At 41.0% G+C, this 20,138-nt stretch overlaps 1 protein-coding gene across 1 annotated transcript in view; it reads right to left on the bottom strand.

Moving 5' to 3' along the window:
• Tbl1xr1 (transducin beta like 1 X-linked receptor 1) overlaps positions 1 to 20,138 on the bottom strand; it is a 62,911-nt gene that overhangs the window by 11,844 nt on the left and 30,929 nt on the right. Inside the window, 6 exon segments of the mRNA XM_029537364.1 lie at positions 6,725 to 6,785; positions 7,641 to 7,802; positions 8,288 to 8,429; positions 9,017 to 9,149; positions 10,069 to 10,291; positions 11,534 to 11,679. Of these exon segments, the coding sequence (XP_029393224.1) occupies positions 6,725 to 6,785; positions 7,641 to 7,802; positions 8,288 to 8,429; positions 9,017 to 9,149; positions 10,069 to 10,291; positions 11,534 to 11,679 (867 nt within the window).

The following is a 20,138-nucleotide window of genomic DNA, read 5'->3' as shown; positions in this document are numbered from 1 at the left end:
GAAGTGGGAGTGGGTGGGTAGGGGAGCAGGGCGCGGGGAGGGTATAGGGAACTTTCGGAATAGCATTTGAAATGCAAATAAAGAAAATATCTAATAAATAAAAAAAATTGGAAAAAAAAAAATCAAACCTGGTGATTAACTCTTTTTATTTCTATTTTATTTGCCTGTGCATGTGTAATGGACAGAAAACTCTGGTTCTACCACAGAGGCACTGAACCTAATAGCAAGGCGAGCCTTCATTTTGAGACTGGGTTAACACCCATCTCTGAACTTCACTTAGTACTTGAGGATGCTGTCAAGACCAATCAACAAGCTGCATGCTGATAGAATGCTACAAACTACAAGTCAGATAGATGGATCAGAGACGTCCCCATTGTCAACAACAATGACTGTTATTGACAAAAACACTTTCTTTAAAAAAAAAAAAAAAATCTTGTAAGTTCCTCTGTAAGAAAAATCAAGTGACTCTTAAAGTTTAAAATCTCAAATGTCCAAACTTGGCTAGCACGCGCCTGATTTTACCTCAGAGTGTTAGATACTTCTTTCCCTTACAACCAGCAGCACTGGTTCTGTGATATTTGCCTCATAGATCAAAGCTAGGGTAGCAAGCGACTAGGTTGAGTGTGGGTGAACACATGGAGAACACTGTCTTCACACTCCAGTCAACTGTGGTGGTCTCACGTAGCCTAGGCCTCAGGACACCACATCTGCACGGCCTACAGCCCAGAGAAGGCTACTTTCTGCACCCTGGTGAGGCTGCCAACCCCACTGAGAGACAGGGAGGAAAAAGGAAAGTGAAGGACGCTTTCTTTCCCCAGTTGCTTTGCCGGGATGTTTCCTAAACCTATCACTAGGTATATATCACTAGGTATAAAACTTCCAGAAGGATGCAACCTGCATTAGCCAGCAGCTGTGCCTACTCTGGTCAGCAGCATGTGCCTGTCAGGAAATATTTGGTGCATCCATTGTGAAGCTAGCTGTCCTGCTCACTTCATCTGCCCTCAGGTTCAGCCCAACCATGAGGCGAACTCTCATAACCTCTGCTTTCCAGACTCTTGGGCTTCCTAGTCCTGAGCTTGCTTCACAGAGAGGGAAACAGAAGCCCAAAATGAGTGGAGGGGACACACTGGACTGGAAGTATCTTCCCGCTCTCTGGTCTTTCCTTCAGTTGTTCTCCTCTGGGTGAGCAGCTCACTGCCTCTAATGTTTCCTCTCCCCAACATTGCTACAATGATTTCCTTCTGCTTTAGTCCCTTTCTTGGATTCCCATGTATAGAGACTGTCTTCCTGCCAAAATCCTGATACAGTAAACAAAAGTCAGTATGCAAAATTAACATAAAGTATCATTCTTTAAAATATTAAATATTAAATTTATTTTTAATAAAATATAACTCTAATATTAAGAAGTAGAAAATAAGGGAGGAAGAAGAGGAGGCTGAAAATTTTGATTCTTTTAGAAAATAGAAAATTATACAAAAAAAGAATATGAAGAAGGTCAAACATCTGACATGATCTCTAAAAGCCTGAGTGGTCTCCAAACTTGAGAGGAGGCTGACAAATCACAAGACACACTAAAACAGACATACCATGGGTTCAGGGAAAAAAGGAAACTGTATGCTGTAGTCAGGCAGGACTCCCTCCACTGGGAGTCCCTACCCACAAAACCTTTGACCTAAAATCTGTCCTGCCTACAGTAAGTGCAGAGATAAAGATAGATCAGAGAAGCAGGGAATGACTAATCAATGACTGACCCAAATTGAGACCCATCTCATGGGCAAGAACCTGACACTACTGATCCTCTGTTATGCCTGCAGACAGGAGCCTAGCATAACTGTCCTCTGAGAGGCTCCACACAGCCTATGACTGAAACAGATGCAGAGTCACAGCCAAACATTAGGTGGCGCTCTGGGAGTCTTGTGGAAGAGTTCAGCAAAGGATTGAGGTACCTGGGGGGATAGATACTCCATAGGAAAACCAATAGAGTCAACTAACCAGGACCCATAGGAGTTCTCAGAGTCTGAAGCACCAAACATAGAACATACATGGGCTGGACCACAAATGTAGGATATGCAGCGTGGTGTTCATGTATGTGGCTTCCCCAACAACTGGAACCGGGGATATCCCTAACTCTGCTGCCTTGTCTGGCCTTAGTGGGAGAGGATGTACTTACTCCTGCAGTGACTGATGTGGCTGGGTGGGTTGGTACTCGGGGGGGGGGGGGGGGGTGCCCCCTTCTCAGAGAAGGGGAAGAGAAAACCTCTCTCTAAAGCAGAGAGGGGTTGTGTGTGTCTGTGGAGCGGTGATTGGGATGTAAAGTGAACAAATCAATTAATGGAAAGAAAAGAATAATAATTATAATAATAATAATAAAAGGTAGGACATGGGGAAGGACCTTTGCATGACATGTTTCTTGGGGTTTTACTATGAACAGACACTATGACCAAGGCAACTCTTACGAGGACATTTAATTGATGCTGGCTTATAGGATCAGAGGTTCAGTCCATTTTCATCAAGATGGCTATATTGCAGCATCCAGGATTACATGGTGCAGGAGGAACTGAGAGTTCTGCATCTTCATCCAAAGGCTGTTAGCAGAATATTGACTTTCAGGCAGCTAGGATGAGAGTCTTAAGCCCACACCCACAGTGTCAAACTATTCCAACAGAGTCACACCTTCAAATAGTGCCACTTCTGGGCCAAACATATACAAACCATCAAAACATGGAAACCAATTAACATGCTGTTAGTTGTGAAGATTATACGTGAAATGACTTGTGAAATATTCAAAAGAAAGAAACTTGTGTAACTAAGGACTTCAGCTAGGAATTCTAAGCTGAATATTATGATAAAAGTGCCTGCCATGTTCCTGGCCTCCTGGCAACCCAAGGAAACACTAGGGAACAGTCAGTCCCAAGACAGGCCTGGCAGTGTAAGTCCTTTAGGACTACAAACCTAACCCAAAATTCACCCAACACATGGAAGGCCTGTTTATTAGTATGCTTACATTTTACATACTTAGAGGCAGCTACAAAAAGAAATTTCCCAGTGTGGTACATTTTAAAACTTTTTAGAGCTAAAATGAAAATTTCTCTCTTCTGATTTTTTTTTTTAAGAAATCCACTTAGATTCTATAATTTGGAAAAGAATAATTTATTAGTAGTATTTTCATATTTCTTAATTTTCTCTTTGACAATTAACTGGCATTTTTAATGACTTTACTGAGATGTAATTCACCCATTTTAAGTGTTTCAGTCAACAGTGTTCAGAGAATTTCATTAGTTTTAAATTTTGTGACCAAATACACTATGGTGGTTGAATAAGAATGTCCCCCACCATAGGCTTAAATATTTGAATTCAGAATTAACCAGGAAGTAGAACTCTTTGAATGGATTAGATGGCATAGCCCTGTTGGAGAAAGTGTGTCACTGGGCTTGGGCTCTGAGGTGTCAAAAGCCCCTGTTAGGTCCTGTCTCTCTCTAGGCCCATGGATCAGGGTGTAACTGGAAGCTACTTCTCCAGCACTACGCTTGCCTGCAACCATGCGCATCACAGTAACTAGCTAAACATCTGAAATTGGAGGCAAGGACCCAATTAAATGCTTTATTTTTTAAAAGTTGCCTAGGTCATGGTGACTCTTTGTAGCAATGACTAAGACACACATACCAAAACTTTAGTTATAAATATACAAATTTGTAGTATTACTTATCTTCGTTAGTCAGATAAGGCTAGAGACTGTGATTGAGCAGTGGAAGAGAAAGAGGAGAAAGTTTTAAAGAGAGAACAGAGAGACAGAGAGAGATGGAGATGAGGAGACAAGATGGAACCTATAGAAGACGAACCAGATCCACGTGGCCTAAAAAGCCACGGTATCATCAAAAATAAAATGATATAGGGTACATTTGCCCCATCCAGGTGTGTAACCTTTATTTATACCAATGGAGTTTTGAGGTTTTTGTGTGGGCATTTTGGGGGTTTAAGATTTACTGTTGTAAGTCTGGCTGACAATTTATAAGTCTCTGAAGTTTTCATTATAAGGGGCTGGGGAGGGGGGAGTTTAGAGCCAGCTCCAAACCAGCTTGTGGTACACATGCTGACAATCTGTCTTAAAAACAAGTAACAAGGAACAATTAAGATACAGATTAATTATGGAATTCATCAACATTAAGAACATCCAAAACGGAGCATGTGTCTATAAGCTAAGAACACCCTGAAGTTGAGATCAGTAAAGTCTGCACACCCTGTGACAAAAACAAAACATAACGAAAGCAAAGATAAGCCACAGATGAAGAAAAATTGTCGCTGTGTAACTAATGAGTGACTTGTGTGAAGAAAACATATATAACAAGAGGAAAAGAGGGAAGACAGATCAGTAGATAAATTCCCTGCTATGCAGGAAACATGAAGATGAGTTTGGATGCCTAGAACCAAAACACAGAAGTCAGACATGGTAGTGTGTACTTGCAACCTCAGCACTGGGGAGGTAGAGACAGGAAGGTTCTTGGAGCTTGTCACCCAGTCAGTGTAGTCAAAATAATGAGACCCTGCCTCAAAAACTAATGTGCACAGTAATAGAGGAAGACTCCTGACCACCTGATACCGACCTTTTGGCCTCCATATACACCTGCACCCCCTCCCCTTTCCCCACATTCTAGTTCCTTAGGAAAATAGTCAAATTAGAACCACAGTAAAATACAATCACAAAATAATCAAATTGGCTAAAATTAAAAATAGGGTCATACACTTAGGTCTGGAAAGTATACAGAGACACCTGATGGTCTATGACTGGTGAGAAATTGCTTTAGAAAACAATTTCAGTTTCTGAGCAATGCAGTTATTTTACTACTTGTTATTCTAAGAAACAAAATTGCATGCTCATTTAAAGACTTTTGAAAGTTTATAGTTGTTTTATCTGTAATAAGACCAAACAGACGACACTAATTTACTTCAATAGTGGGCAAACACACTAGATAGGCCATCCAAAGAGAGCTTGCCAACAAAAGAAGTAAAGAAGTGTCTGCTACAACACAGTAGAATAATTATGTAGAATGAGAGGCCAGAGTCCTCCAAATAAAATATACCTGTAATTCTGTATGGACATCATAAACTAATCTTGGCTGACTACTGTGACTGCCTGGAGAATGAGAGCACAGAAGGTCAGGAGAGAAGCGTGGTGGTAATAGGTATACCTTTATCTTCAGTGGGATGGTTTCAATGGTGTATACACGTGTAATCATTTCAAGATAAATACAATCAGTCCATATCTCAACTACTCCCCAGCAGAATTTTGTTAAAGTACAACTTATTTTAAAACATTTCAGTTCCCTCCCAGTCTTCCTCTTCCTCCCCTAATTAACTCCTTTCTAGCAGGTTCTTGTCTCCTTGTCTTTTGGTTCCCAACTGAAAGACAGTCCTATCCCTTAGCCCAGTATCCCACACCACACACCTGCATACATGAGGCAAGGTCAAACAGACAAACAGGATTAGTCTATACCTCAGTAAGCTCTGGTTCAAAGTCTGAGAGAACACACTGAGAAATACCTCCAACGGTTGTCACTTTTTTCTGCTGTGGTTAAGCATCCCCCCCACCCCCGCTCCCCACCTTTTTTAACTTTATATCACTTCTAAGAAGTAGGAGGAAACATGCGGTGCTAGTCAGAGATGGAGGAAAACTCTAGCTGGGGAAGGACTAGAAGCCAGGCTGAAAGAGCAGAACAGATAAACAGAGTGCTTTAGCGTGGAAACTAAACTTAACCCTGTCTGTAAACCGCTTTACTCAGATTCTTCTCCTAGTTGGTTTGCTTGGTCTCACTTCCGCCTCTTCGTACATGGCTGTTCACTCCTAAAGCATGAAGGTGATTGCCACAGCCTCCTGATCAGCTACAGTGTAAATCCTCAGGCACAAGTCTCAAAGCAGCAACTATTATCCAGCACTGCTTAAACTACTCCCCGACAGCCTTTCCCTCCATCAAGGAGTTCACTGAGAAACCAGACACAATGATGCACACCTACACTCCCTGTCCTCTGCAGGCCGAGCAAGAGGAAGGAGGAGTGTTCTGGGTCTGAAGCCAGCCTAGTATACATAGCAAGATGTTCCTCCTTGCCTTCTCAAACACTGTGGTTCCAGGCTGAAGGTAGTGAAGGCACTGAGCTGCATTCCCAGAGTACCGCTGTACATCACACAGCAAGAAACCCCAAAGAGACCCCGAGAATACCCATCCTGTATTTCACAGACAAGAGAGGTCAGACCTAGACAAATCAATCTAAAATGTACAAGATGGCAGCAACATGTGACCAGTAAACAGTTTAATTTATTCCAAGGCATTTTTTCTTGCCCTTGCAATAAATAAATAGTTATCAAGAGCCCTCATTTACATATAGTGAAACTGAAGTTATAAAGGTTAAGTGACTGAGAGCTTATCAAGTGGAGAAAGTACATTTACAGCCAGACCTTTCAACTCTACAGTGCTACCCTGACTACACCTTCCAACTCTACATTGCACTCGAATTACACGACCTGTTTACTTTCTTATGGTACATATCTCAAAAACAAAAACAAAAACAAAAACAAAACAAAAACCAACAACAAAGGAAACCCTGCTGATCCTCTGAGAAGAAACCCTTTGAAAGCTATGGAATGCCTCCCAAGAAAACCAGCACCAAGAACAGTGCCTGATACTTGAGGCCCTGTGTGAATTCTGAAGAGCTCCCACATCAGTTGATTTACCTGAATGGAAAGGAAACTGCTGCTTGGCTTCACCAGTATGCGCATCCCAAATGATGGTAGTCTGAGATTAAAAGGAGAAGAAAAATTAAAGAGTGTCTAAACAGCAGAATGGACACCTGACTGTATCACAGCAGAAGGATACTGTGGAGTGAACTCCATAGTCAATGTTTTATTCCTCTCAGCACAAGGCCACCTACACTCACCTCAGGGGAAAGGATCATGATGCAGCTTCACTTTTCTGTGGTGATTTCTCGCCAACTTATTTCCAATAATAACTTTTGTTTGTCAACAAAGTGTCTACATTGAATTAGACTGTTTAATGGCTATCACTGCCATGGTGCAAGATTTTCCAGCTCAGGGGTTATAAGGAGGAAAGTGCAACTTGTTACAGTAAAATCACCACAAAAGATTTCTTTTTCTTGAACTTCCTATGAACCCCCCTGCTCCCAAAGACCATTTATATTTTGATACCACTTAAAGCAGGTCATGAAACTGCTTATGAACGTGACAAGTGCTGGCTTTTCCCGAATCCTTCATCTCCCTTTTAAAAACTGTTCACTGAAAATATGAATCTAAACCAGTATGTCTCCTTGCCCAGCACTACCCAATTGATTAATAGCCTGGGTTTGCTGGATGGAAATAGACACAGTTGGCACTGAGAAAAACTGGGAAGCACAAAGAGCTTAATTCTAGATTCTTCACTAGGTTCAAATCCTAGCAAAAATGAGGAAGGGTCATATCAACAAAAGATACAATGAGTAGATTCAGGAAAACAAGTAGACAACATAAGAAATTTCTAGTACTGTCACAAATTCATGCTTGAACGAACTCAAGTCTGCTTCAGTGATTAGGAGGAAAGAAAAAAATTTTACTTTCAAATATATTCTTGATAGAGCTTGGCTGAATGTTCATTTACCTTATCTACGCCAGCACTTAAGATGAAATTTCCTTTCNTATTCCATTTTAATGCAAATATAGGACCTTTATGCTGCCCCAAAGTGCTGGCAAGATTACCATCTTTAGTCCATATTCTGGCAAATCCATCATATGACCCAGTTGCTAGAAGTGTACCTTCACTCTGGCAGAGAAATACATTTTGTTTATTACACAACCCAAAAGACCATTTAATTACTACACACATGTTGCCTGTTTAAGTCCCAAGCACAAAAGACCCTGATCTATGTGTAAGTGCCAACAAAGGCTGGCAAACTCCCATCCCCTGATGAAGTCACTGTGACAGGCCCATCCCAGTGTGCGCACCAGCAGGAAGTGCTGTGGAGCAGGACTGCAGTCCCTATGCAAAACATTTTCACAGGTGACCATGAGTGAGGATGGGGCAAGTGTAGACCAGGAAGGACAACATAAAAATGATACCATGAGAATGCTTTTTATAAGAAGTAAAAAGCAAAGCCTACAATATACTCCTAAATTCTGATTAGGATTTTAGGAATATGGGGCCAGGTTGAAGCTAAAATTGGGATCTAATTTGAAATTAGATTATATAATGCCAAGTCCTGAAATGTCTTCATTCACAGACCACTTATGCAAGACCAGAACACTCACATTCCAATCTAGAGAGGTGACATCCTTGTTACTGGGCACATCCTGCCCTCCTTCCNGTATGCAGTGTCTGAGCACTAGCTGCGTAGGGCCACTCGTGCTGTTCTCACTGAGGTTCCATATTCTTGCCGTGGAGTCTCCAGACCTTCGGAGTCAAAAAATCAGCTTAAATCTTCACATAAGCAAGCATTCCAGAATCCAAGCCAAACATTTAGCACCTGAATAAGAAGTAGACTACCAGATATAAACATTTCTAATATTTTTCTCATTCTATATATTAGAGCTCCTACCAAGTAATAATACTAACCTACTAAGGTAAAATGATCATAAGCAATCAACAGAAGTAGATAAAAAGTGCCAGGTGGTGGCGGCGCAGGCCTTTAATCCCAGCACTTGGGAGGCAGAGGCAGGTGGATTTCTGAGTTCGAGGCCAGCCTGGTCTACAAAGTGAGTTCCAGGACTGCCAGGGCTATACAGAGAAACCCTGTCTCAAAAACAAAAACAAAAACAAAACAAAACAAAACAAAACAAAACAAAACAAAAAAAGTAGCTGGAAAGTGAAATCTATGCAGCAGTCCCTTTGTTGAGGTATTCTTAGATGCCACTGTCGTGCTGGGCATGTAAAGCAGTCCTATAATGCCAGGACACAGTGCATCAACAAGGCAAGGTTAAACAGTAAATCCTGTCTAAAACACAACAAAAGACTCAAAGAAAGCTCTTTGAAAAACCTACCCTGATGCCAGGAGATCACTAACAGGGTTCCAGGCACAGATGAAAACTTCAGATTCATGGCGACAAAGCAAAACCGCTTTATTGGAAGGTATTTCCACATCCCCATCTACCTCCATCATGTCAGTGTGATTATCTGCAGCATGAGAAGTAGCAGTTCTGTCAGAAGGTAAGCACATTTCTAGCAAGTATGGCTGTATTAGTTTTAAAAGTTTGAGTGTTTATGCCCAGAGAATGTGTATATGGAAGTGGTAAAAAGAAGGGGGGGGAAAAAGGGCTATTCCTCAGTATGGCTGAATTAAACAGCCTGTAACAATACTATTCTGAGTTCTGCCAGCAGGGGTTGCTGATACCATTCATATAGCATGAGTCATCTTTATTGTTCAATGTCAGAGCCTTGCTGGATGTTTGTAACAGGGACTACTAGAAATTTTACTTAGAAAACAACTGCAGATGCAAAATTCATTTAAGAGTAGAAAAGGGTTTGAGAAACATTTAGGAACAAACATACAGTGCATTTAGCTTTTTGGAATCTTAGGTATAAAATATGAACTGTGTGATGCACTGTACTGGCTGGTTTTGTGTGTCAACTTGACACCAGCTGGAATTTTCACACAGAAAGGAGCTTCAGGTGAAGAAATGCCTCCATGAGATCCAGCTATAAGGTATTTTCTCAACTGGTGATCAAGGGGGAGGGCCCATTGTGGGTGGTGCCATCCCTGGGCTGGTAGTCTTGGATTCTATAAGAGAGTAAGCTGATCAAAGCAGTAAATAACATCCCTCCATGGCCTCTGCATCAGCTCCTGCTTCCTGTCCTGCTTGAGTTGCAGTCCTGACTTCCTTTGGGGATGAACAGCAACATGGACGTGTAAGCTGAATAAATTATTTCCTCCCCAACTTGTTTCTTGGTCATAATGTATGTGCAGGAATAAAAACCCTGACTAAGACAAGCACGATGGGGGTAGAGACAAACACTGGGTATCAGTACAGCTCTAAGGATGGGGCACTGGAGTACAGCAGTGTGTGCTGAGCATCTCCAAGCATCCTCTGCTCACTTGCGATGGTATGTGCTCCATTCTCCTCTCCATTTGCTGTATTCTCTCCATTTTTTGCAGATCCTTGCTGGTTAGTGGCGGCTGCAGCAGCAGCAGCTGCGGCTGCATGCTGCTGTGCAAGCTTGTCTCTGTAGGCTTGCTATCTTGTTTGGACTACATTGGGCATAACAGCATCAATCAGGGACAGAGACTCGATAGGTCGACCATCAAATAAGGTGCCATCCTAGGGTTGTGAAACCGGAAAGAAAATGAGATGTAGTCATGAGGTTAACAAACATTCCATAAACAAAATGAAGAACTTCATTCTGAGGAAACCGTGAACCCGAGCAAGAAGGAGGGAGGAGGCAAGAATGACAAAGATGCAAACAGCCACCAATTGTCACTGAGGTCCTGCTCAACTCTGCACAAAGACAAACCAATACAAGAGGCCATTTACAAAAGCTTAAAGATAATAAAATAATAAGGTATAACACTCAGGTAAGAAAAGCTGTTAGTAAAGAACATTGACCAATATGAATATATCATACCACAGGATCCAGGCCTTAGAATAAAGGCATGTGCCTGTACTGACCGGGAGCAGCTCTTAACCTTACTGGTTTACTCTAAACATTCCAGGATGATCATAGTACAGAAGTGATGTAGATGCAAACTTGACATTAGGTGTTAATGAAGAGCACCCACAGATAATGCTAACTATGTCAATGTGGTAACCCACTCCTGAGGATACCAACAGGGGACTGGACTACTTTAAACAGCTAAAATCTTTTCACTTATATTTACAAAAAAAAAGGGGGGGGGGCATGTGTTTAACTCTACATATTCCGGCCATAGACTAAACATTGTAGCTACAACAAAGTTCTACTCAGAAAGAACATGCAGTGTGTGCTCATTAATGCTTTACAGGCCGTAAGATCCTTGTTACAGCGCCTCATGTTCCCAGCAGCTGCCCAGTGACAGTCCAGAACTAAATGAGTTTGGCTGTGCTGCAAAGCTAATTTATAGAACCAGGGAGCAGGTAAGATTGCCTCAGGTACAAGTAGCACGCCAACACTGGAAATAAACACACTACTTACACACAAACCTTGGACACGCAGCTCTGAGAATCAATGTTGGCATCCAACATCAGGGTACATGAAACTAACAATGGTTTTCTATGTCCTTGTCATCAGTTTGTTCTTAGTACTGTCCAGCCAAATTACTTATGTGTTAAACATGATTTCCTTTGCTTGCTTGCTTGCTTGCTTGCTTACACACACACACACACACACACACACACACACACACACACACACACACACACACACAGAGGATAGTTCACAGAAATTATCCGCTGTTATGAAGACTAGTACATTTATGAAGAATAATCTTAATCTGTCTGAACCCATGAAGTCAAGGTCAGATACTTAATAAACAACCACATTTAAGAATCAGAATCAGTGTTTGAAACGGAACTCATCAGTCTTACCTCGTTTATGCTAACTTCCGCCTCTACATACTGTAGGCCTTTCTGGATGATAGAGATGAGATCAGCAGGTGGAACCAGGGCACCATTTATGTTGGACTGACTTATATGNCTCTCTATACCAAAGGTAAACGCAGAATGAGAAAATCCTAAAATCAAAAGAAACACCATGAGAACTTATGTTGCTATTAACATCACATTAAAGTACAAACAGAAAAAACTTTGTTATCTTTTATAATTACATACCATCACTTGACATTGTAAATGGACAACTAAGATATGATTTAAAATAGAAATATTAGAAGAGAAACTTGTCAGCATTTTTTTTTTTCCTCACGGCTCAATGTACATCTGGCTTCTAATGAGTTACATGTCTTCAGTTTTTCTAACTGTACTACAGTAATACAACTTTCCTCAAGAAAATGCATCAAATGCAAAACACTGAAAAGCTGTGAACTACAACACACTTCAACTGCCTCATGAGACAAAATGAAATCAAGATTCATGTGACAGATTATAGTTCTGTGGCATATTGGGAAAAAAAAAAAAAAGACTTAGGAAATAAATCCAAACTAGAAAACAACACAAACAAGACAAAATAATGCAGCCTGGGGCTGCAGATGTGAGTGGGTCAGCAGTATCCACCTACCATGCATTTAGATTCTGGGAGCAACACTGCCAAGCTGTGTGCAATAGTGCACACCCATACTGCCAGCGCGCAAAAGTGCACAGGTGGGAAGATCAGACTTCAAGATTATCTTTGACTACATACGAGCAACCTGGGCTGTATGAAACTGTTTCCAAAGGAAATATAAATCAAATTGTAACTGAATTCATACATTATTTTTATATATATTCATTGACTAAAAAATACTAATTTTGCTATTTAGTAATAACTCATCTAAACTTTTTGTTGTTGATTCTCTAAGATAAGGTTTCTCTGTATAACCCTGGTTATCCTGGACCTCGCTCTTCAGAACAAACTGGCCTTAAATTCACAGAAATCTGTGCCTGCCTCTGCCTGCTGAGTGCTGGGATCAAAGCTCTGTGTCTCTACAACCCGGCTCTAAATAAAGAACTATAAAATGAAAATACAGTTTCTAGGCCTCCTTTAACAATTAGTTCCAGCACTCAGGGAGCAAGCAGACTTACCCACCATATTCCAAGGGAGGAATGGGCCACAAAATTAAGTAATTAAAAATTAAATAATTAAAGAAAACTACTTAAAAACATGAGGGTTTATAGCCAATCTCCTGATATGAGCTTCATTCATACTGTTACGAAAATCTGGTCCAGATAGCAAAGAGAAGTTCCAGTAATGGACAGGGTGGTCACTCTCTTTACTGAAATCCCATCACAGTTTACCAAGTTTTAAAACACTGCATGATTCCAGATACCACTTGACTGGGACAGGGGTGGCTAATGTATGCACGGTTGGGTTCTCAAAGCTTCTACTTCTGCCTTAATGGCCCACAGTGGGAGAAGGGAGAAAGGCATTTCTCAGAGACCTTGCTTTTAACTTCATGATTTTACCCACAGACTAGCTTGTGATAAAGGATATTTAAGAGTTTTGTGTTTTAACTAGCGATCACAAAGATGGCTGAGGCAAATGTAGCATGAGATGGAAGCCACCATCCTGAAGCTTATCCTTCAGAAATCTCAAAGTTCTGAGTCTGGCAGGGCACAGAGCAGAGGCCCAGAAAGGCAAGACCAAGCACTGGAAACACTAGGGAAAATGGCGGGCGGTGAGGAGATCAAGTTGGAGACATGGAGGCAGGAGACTCCTGTGTAAGGAACAATGCAGGCCCTCAGTAAGCTCTTCTAAAACAAAATTTGAGGACAGGGGAACCACCTGGAAAACCTTTGAACTAGAAGATGCCACTGGGAAAGCACTGTGTGCTAGACAACATATGGACATGAGAATCTGGTTACACTCTATTATGAATTAAGGCTGGGAAACAGTCAGAGGATACTGTAATCCATTCTGCATCCTGCTTCTCTTAAAAAGTCAAACTATGGGAGCAAGATTATACATCCAGCCAGAGAGCAGCAGTCCATCACTGCTCAGCTGTCCCTCAGGGACTGAGAAACAGGAAACACTGGGACACCTTACTAACCTTACAACCAGGATGGACAGGCAACTCTACTCATTTATAGTTATAATAAACAGTTATGAATAAAATCTGATTTTCTCTACATTCTCCTCAAATGCAGCACTGGTCAGCACTATTAGATTCCAGGCCCTATCCAATGTTCTTCCAGTTTAAGCTCAAAGATCTGCCCAAGAATGTAAGTGTTTGCAGTACCAGGCAGAATTCAATTTGAGCAAGAAAGCTGAGCATGCTTAAGGTTTGTTTTGCCAGATGTGGAGAAAGGCTAATGGGCGCTTCAAGACACTGCAAATGTGCTGAGTGATCTCAAACAGCAAGGGGACGACTAGGAACAGGGGCTGGCTAGCTGGCCTCTCCATCCTGCTACCCCAAGAAAGGCCTATGTGTACACATCTGACCAGCCCCTGAACTGGAATGCCACCTCCAGCAGTACTCACACACACAGGGTCACTCAGCTTTGGCCTATTACAGCCACTCCTTCCCCTTATGGAAACTCTGTTCCTTGGAAATGTCCAACTGACCTCACCTCGAGGTCACTTACACAAACTTCCACTTCCCCTCTGGCCACTCACGTTCAACCTCCATCAGGCTGAACGCTCCTACAGCCACAAGTGTTAAGACTATCTACAGCCAAAACTGTTAAGACTATCTCAGAACTTATCCTTGCCATCTAGAACAAAGTTTAGTCTTCCTCACCCTGTTTGAACTGTTCCTGCTCCTACGTCCATCTGACCTCCCTTCCTCCCTTCAATTACCTGACTACTAACTGAACAATGACGGCATTACTTAACAAACCCAACGATAATTACTTCAGCTGTCACAATGAAACCCTGTAACACAGATACAGCCATTTCTGCAGCTTAGTCCTACCTTTCTCCAAAGTTTCATCTCCCCACAACTCCACAGTGCTCCCAGTGCACACATTAAGTCTAAGGGATGGCCAATGGTATCTGGTATCCTCACCATGCTCCACTAGTCCATGCCTCTGAGCCCAACAGTCTTCTTATGTGTCATCTCACTATCCCAGGCTAATTAGCTTCTCCTGTAATCTTAGCAGTCACACATGCACAGTAAATACCAAACAATCTACTCTGGCTGTTTGATGTGGCAGCCAAGGGAAGGGTTCAAATACAGTAATCCTTTAACTCTGAGAAACTCGTAAATTACCTGTTTAATAATCTCTTCAAAATGCGACTCTATTAAAACACATTTTACAATGTATAAAAATCCGTCAATAGGTCACTCCAGAAAAACCAGTCTTTGTTTAAAAAACAAACAAACAAACAAACAAACAAACACTAAAACTTGGACTAGGTTTATGCTCTCCTTTAAGTTCCCACTTATTTGAAGAAAATGTTAAATTTATACAAAAGCAAAGGGAATTTCTTAATTCTGCAAACTGTTGAAATCTGTCTCATTGAAGCCAGCATTCCTTCTTCTCACAGGTAAAAGTGAGTCTGATTTAAGTAGTACCTCAATAATGCATGTAGGATACCTAAGAGCAGGAGCAAGAGGAGCCCATGAACAGACAAACAGTGGCAGGATATGTATTTGTACATGTGTGAGTGTGTATGTGTGCCTGAATTATATAGTCAATCATGTAGTTCCTGATTTTCTACACTGCTTGTTTAAGCAAGTAGTGTTTCCAAGGACAAGCTGGGCTTTAAGAAGATAATGAGTTCTCAGGAGCCTGGTAACTATACTTTGCAAACACAAAAGACAAGAATTTTAAAAAAGAAATCATATACGTGCCCTATATGATAACCATGATAGATAACGTATCTCCTCCCTGGCCCCCAAGGCAAAGTTTAAATGAACACAACAGCACCCAAGCAGGGAGATGGGGCTGAATTATTTCAGCTCAGTAATGCTTGGAACCTGCACATTGTTCATGCTACCCACACCCTAGAGCTGTGCCTTCTAGACTCGGCTTTCAGAAAAAACAAAGGGTAGTGGTACTAACAAAGAATGCTCAGTTCTGCAGAGCTACGGACAGCACTCACACACTGGATACATGCTAGGTACACACTAGATACATCCCCTAAATTTTGCTTTTAAAAAAAGGACAGAGGAGTAAACTTGGTGCTAGACCATCTACACACAAGGGCCTGGCTTGTCTGATCCCTAGCATTCTCCACACCCTGAAACACGCAAAGGCAAATCTACTAAATAATTTAGAGTTTATATGAAGAGTACACCTTCTGAATTCCTTAACTAAGATGGCATTAAGTCATGGAGTTCTTTTTTGTATAGATTCTTACCTCGTGTGCATGGATGGCTTTTGCCATACATAGTTTTTCCTTGTCCTAGAAAAAGTTTACCACAAAGCGTGTGTGCGTCTGGGGGGGGGGGGGAGGGAGAATTTAAGGATGATCATTATGACCATCATGCTGTTTTCCAAACATTACACAAATACATAAAGCCACTAGCAACGCACACATGCTTCTTTGTAGTTTTGCCATTCGATGTCAATAATCCAAAACAAAGGCAAAGAAAAGGACAGTGAGACAAACACTGAGCAAGTACTCTAGATAGGTGTCTTTTGTCTTTAACACTGTCACTTGAAATAAGAAGTAGAACCTTCCTATACTATACAAAATTATAATTCCACTTACAAAAATAAGAAAAACTGACTTGAAAGTCTAACAGCCCTAATTCTTATTTTATTACATACTTTATTATAAAGAAGCACAAATGCCAATTTGCACATCTGTGCCTACTCATCTCATTAAAACACACACAGAAAGGGCAAAGTGAAGCTAGACAGGACCTCAACACCTTCTGCTCTATTCTCCATGGCTAGAGGTGAATTACTGACTGCCAGTTTAACATGAGGAGTACGGTCTCCCTGGTACAGGGCAGGAAGATTACCTACTTAATTACCTTTGTATGAGTCAACAGAAACTGTGTTGTCATTTGGTACTGACATTTTAGTAACACTACTGAGGTTAACTGAAAACTGTCAAAGCAGAGAAATGAATGAAGTGTGACTGGTACAGAAGCTTAATGTTAAACATTTCCAAGTTGTTCTAAGTTAAAGACAGTAACATGGGTGGTTTTGATGTATGATCTTGTAACTAAAGCATGTGTCAAGTATTTCATATCTGAAATGGCCACATGACTTCAGATTCTGAAACATCTGTGTATCTAAAAGGAGACTGCTTTCTTGGGGCTGATACCCATGTTAAAACAGATTCAGTAACAGTACATACCACCTGCTATCTGGACGGATTCTTTGTAACACTGTATTGCGCCTGTATTTTAACCGAGACAAGTCAACATGAGATTAGATGAGGAATTTTCTATTTGTATTAAATTAGTTATTAAACGATATTGAATTTTGAAGCAGTTTGGATATCAGATTTTTTGATTAGGAGTGTCCACTTTCTACATCATTTGGATAAGCTCTGTATCACAAAATTACGGTATGGTAGTAGGCCTACATCCAGGAGACTTGATACCTTTTGAAGACGTGCTAATAAGCTGGACTGTCTGCACTATGGTTCTAAAACCATGGGGGGTTTTCTTCCTAAGACTTTCCAACATCATAATCTAATGATTTAATGCCCTTAGTAGTGGTAGTAGTAGTAGTAGTAGTAGTAGTAGTAGTAGTAGTAGTAGTAAGTGCATTTTGATTTTTGAAATTTCTACTTAGTCAATCAAAAAATGTTATCTGTTTTAGGGCATCATCAACAGAGATGTTTACCGAACAACTGAACATGGCAGTGATACGCAAATCTGGGAAGACTTCTCCAACCAAACATACAAAAGAAGCAAAAGGTTTCTCTGCAGCCCTGGGTGGCCTTGATCTCAGAGATCCACCTGCCTTTGCCTCTCAAGTGCTGCAATTAAAGAATGCACCACCAGTGCTTGGCTGAAATTTTATCTTCTTGAACAAAGCAGCTAGAAGAATAAACACCAGTAAGTTCACAAGAAATTACCAGGAAATTTTATTTAACACCCCCACCTAACAAAACAAAATTGGATGTGGATTGGGGTGGTGGGAAAAATCCACATCAGTTTAGCTCTAGTGAACACTGTGCCCGGTTCAATTTGATGATTTATCATGACTGAGTAGTTACTGCATAAGGATGCCAGGTAAGTCAATAAGCAACTCATATTTACACCTTGGGACAAATACTAACTACAGGAGGAATACAGCTTCAAGTCAATCCTTACTTATATATAAAAGTACTTTGAATTTTTAAGATACATCAAAGGGAAAAAAATCATTTCCTAAGATGTATTTGTTATACTGGTTTAGATTCCTAAAAATGCTGAATGGTGGGGGCCTCAGCAATCTCATCATGAAGTTAACTGAGCAGAAACTGAGAGAACTAAGTGCACAATTACAATACTTAATACAAGCCTAATGGTCAATACTTTGTCTTCATCTTGACCTGTGAGGGCCAGCCAATTTGGAAAGGCAACCCCAACTGAGTACTGAAAACTATCACCATGACATGTCTTTTCAAAAGATAACCTCATTTCTGAAGTCAGTCATCTGGAGGCCTAAGACTAAGATCCCTTCATTCCCTCTGCATAAGCAGTCTGCTCAGCATTAAATACAGCACTCAGGGCGCAGACGTTACACATGCTTACTGGAACATGTTACTTCTAACAGAAGTCAGAGCTTCCTAAGGCTTTCCCCACCGGAGCACCAGAAGAAGACCCTTTACTCAAAAGTCCAGTCACTCCACGGACTAGTTTTAAAGCATTTCTGTCAAGGGCTCCTTTACCTCCTTTCTTTCCGGCTCCTTATTTCATAGGAGAGGCAGTAAGGAGGAGGAAGGCATTTTGTGTTGTTAGACATTTCAAGACAAATAGTTATGACTCAAGCAACTTGTATCATATTGCTTAAATATTTAACTGATTGCCAGAAGCAAAACTGAAATCAATGGTGCTGATATAACTGAACCCCATGCTTCCAGAGATGACAAGAGTCAATCACTGGATGTCAGAATCAAGGCTTAGCTTTCTGAACACAAGGTAAGCGCTAAGATCTACAGCCAATGGAATCTGTAGTAGCAGAGATACTAGGTTCCAGATTCTTGTACTGAATTCATAGAACTTTAACATCCTTCAACTCTACAGTTTTCTGCATCTGGAAGAAACCCCACTGCTTGCTGACCCTTGTCTACATACTCAGCACTATCGATGTTGGTTCTTGGAAGACAGCTCAGTCCACACCTTAGTATGTATACCTTTCAGGCTGTTCACTCTAGACTTAAGTCATTATTTATAAGTTTTATTACGTAATATCATGAACATGCTTGCATATGACTTCTTTTGAAAAAACTTAACTATTTTAAAATTTTAATTGTTGTTATTGTTATTATTGTTATTATTGGGGGAGATGGAGTTAAGAGAACTTCATGGACTGTGTTCTCTCTTCCAACCTTTCATGGGTTTCAGGGATCCAAAGCGGGTCACCAACTTCCAAGGCAAGCGCCTTTCCAAGCTCTGAGCCATCTTGCCAGCCATCTCTATCAATTTTAAATTGTCCTATGACTAACACACAATCTTGCCCTTTAAACTTTGTTTGACCTGAGTCATCTGGACCTCCTGTTGTTTTCCAAGAGATTCTAATACAAGCAGCCAAGGACACAAACAAGACCAGACACAAACTCTGGGACAGAAGGCATGTTGACATTTATGGCAAGGTGCAGTAGGAAGATAAATATCCTCAGTGAAAATGTCATCAAGTACACCAATTTTCTCCTGTCATAAAAAGATACAATATAAAGATACTTTTGCGCTTCTATACATGGTATCTACTAATTCTTCAATAGCAGTATGATGAAAATATATTGGTAAGACATAACAAAAAGTCCATTTGGTAATGCAACACAACACACACTAAGATTACCTAAGATGACTTGAGCTGATTATTCACAGTCCTTGAAAATACAACTCTTGCTTTAGGTTTGCTTTTAGTGGGAGAAGGTTTTATATATAGCCCAGGCTGGCCTTGAACCATCTGTAGCTGGAGATGACACTTTCTGACCCTGCGACTCCACACTGGGTCTCGGGTGACACCACACTGCCAGCTCTCTCCCTTGATCTCCATTGTAACCTACACCATCCAAATACATGTATAATTCACATTCTTCACCAAGAATACAGGTAACTTTATGAGACGTTTAATATCGCATCACTGGATATTCTTTCAGAAATTAAACAGATCAGTATTTTGTTACCTCCCTTCTTTCCTGATTATTTTCTTGTAGAAATATCAATAGCAGTTTGTAGAACTGTTTGGAAAAAGGAGAATCTGGGCAAGCAGTTAACACTGCAAGGCCCCTCACCCTCACTGCCTCTCCTGGACCCTGGATAAGTCGCAGCGTAAGGTGCTCAGCTGTTTCTAATGTCCTCAGACAGGAAAACCCAGTGGTTTGACCTAAGCAGTGAGTAGTCTTTCCAATACACCAAGTGAGACTTCCTAACAAATCCCCACCCCCGAGTTCTTCCCACTGCTTGATGAAAGCTTCAAAACT

Source organism: Mus pahari, chromosome 4, assembly GCF_900095145.1.
Source record: "Mus pahari chromosome 4, PAHARI_EIJ_v1.1, whole genome shotgun sequence".
NCBI lineage: Eukaryota > Metazoa > Chordata > Mammalia > Rodentia > Muridae > Mus > Mus pahari.
This window is presented reverse-complemented; position numbering and strand designations above follow the sequence as displayed.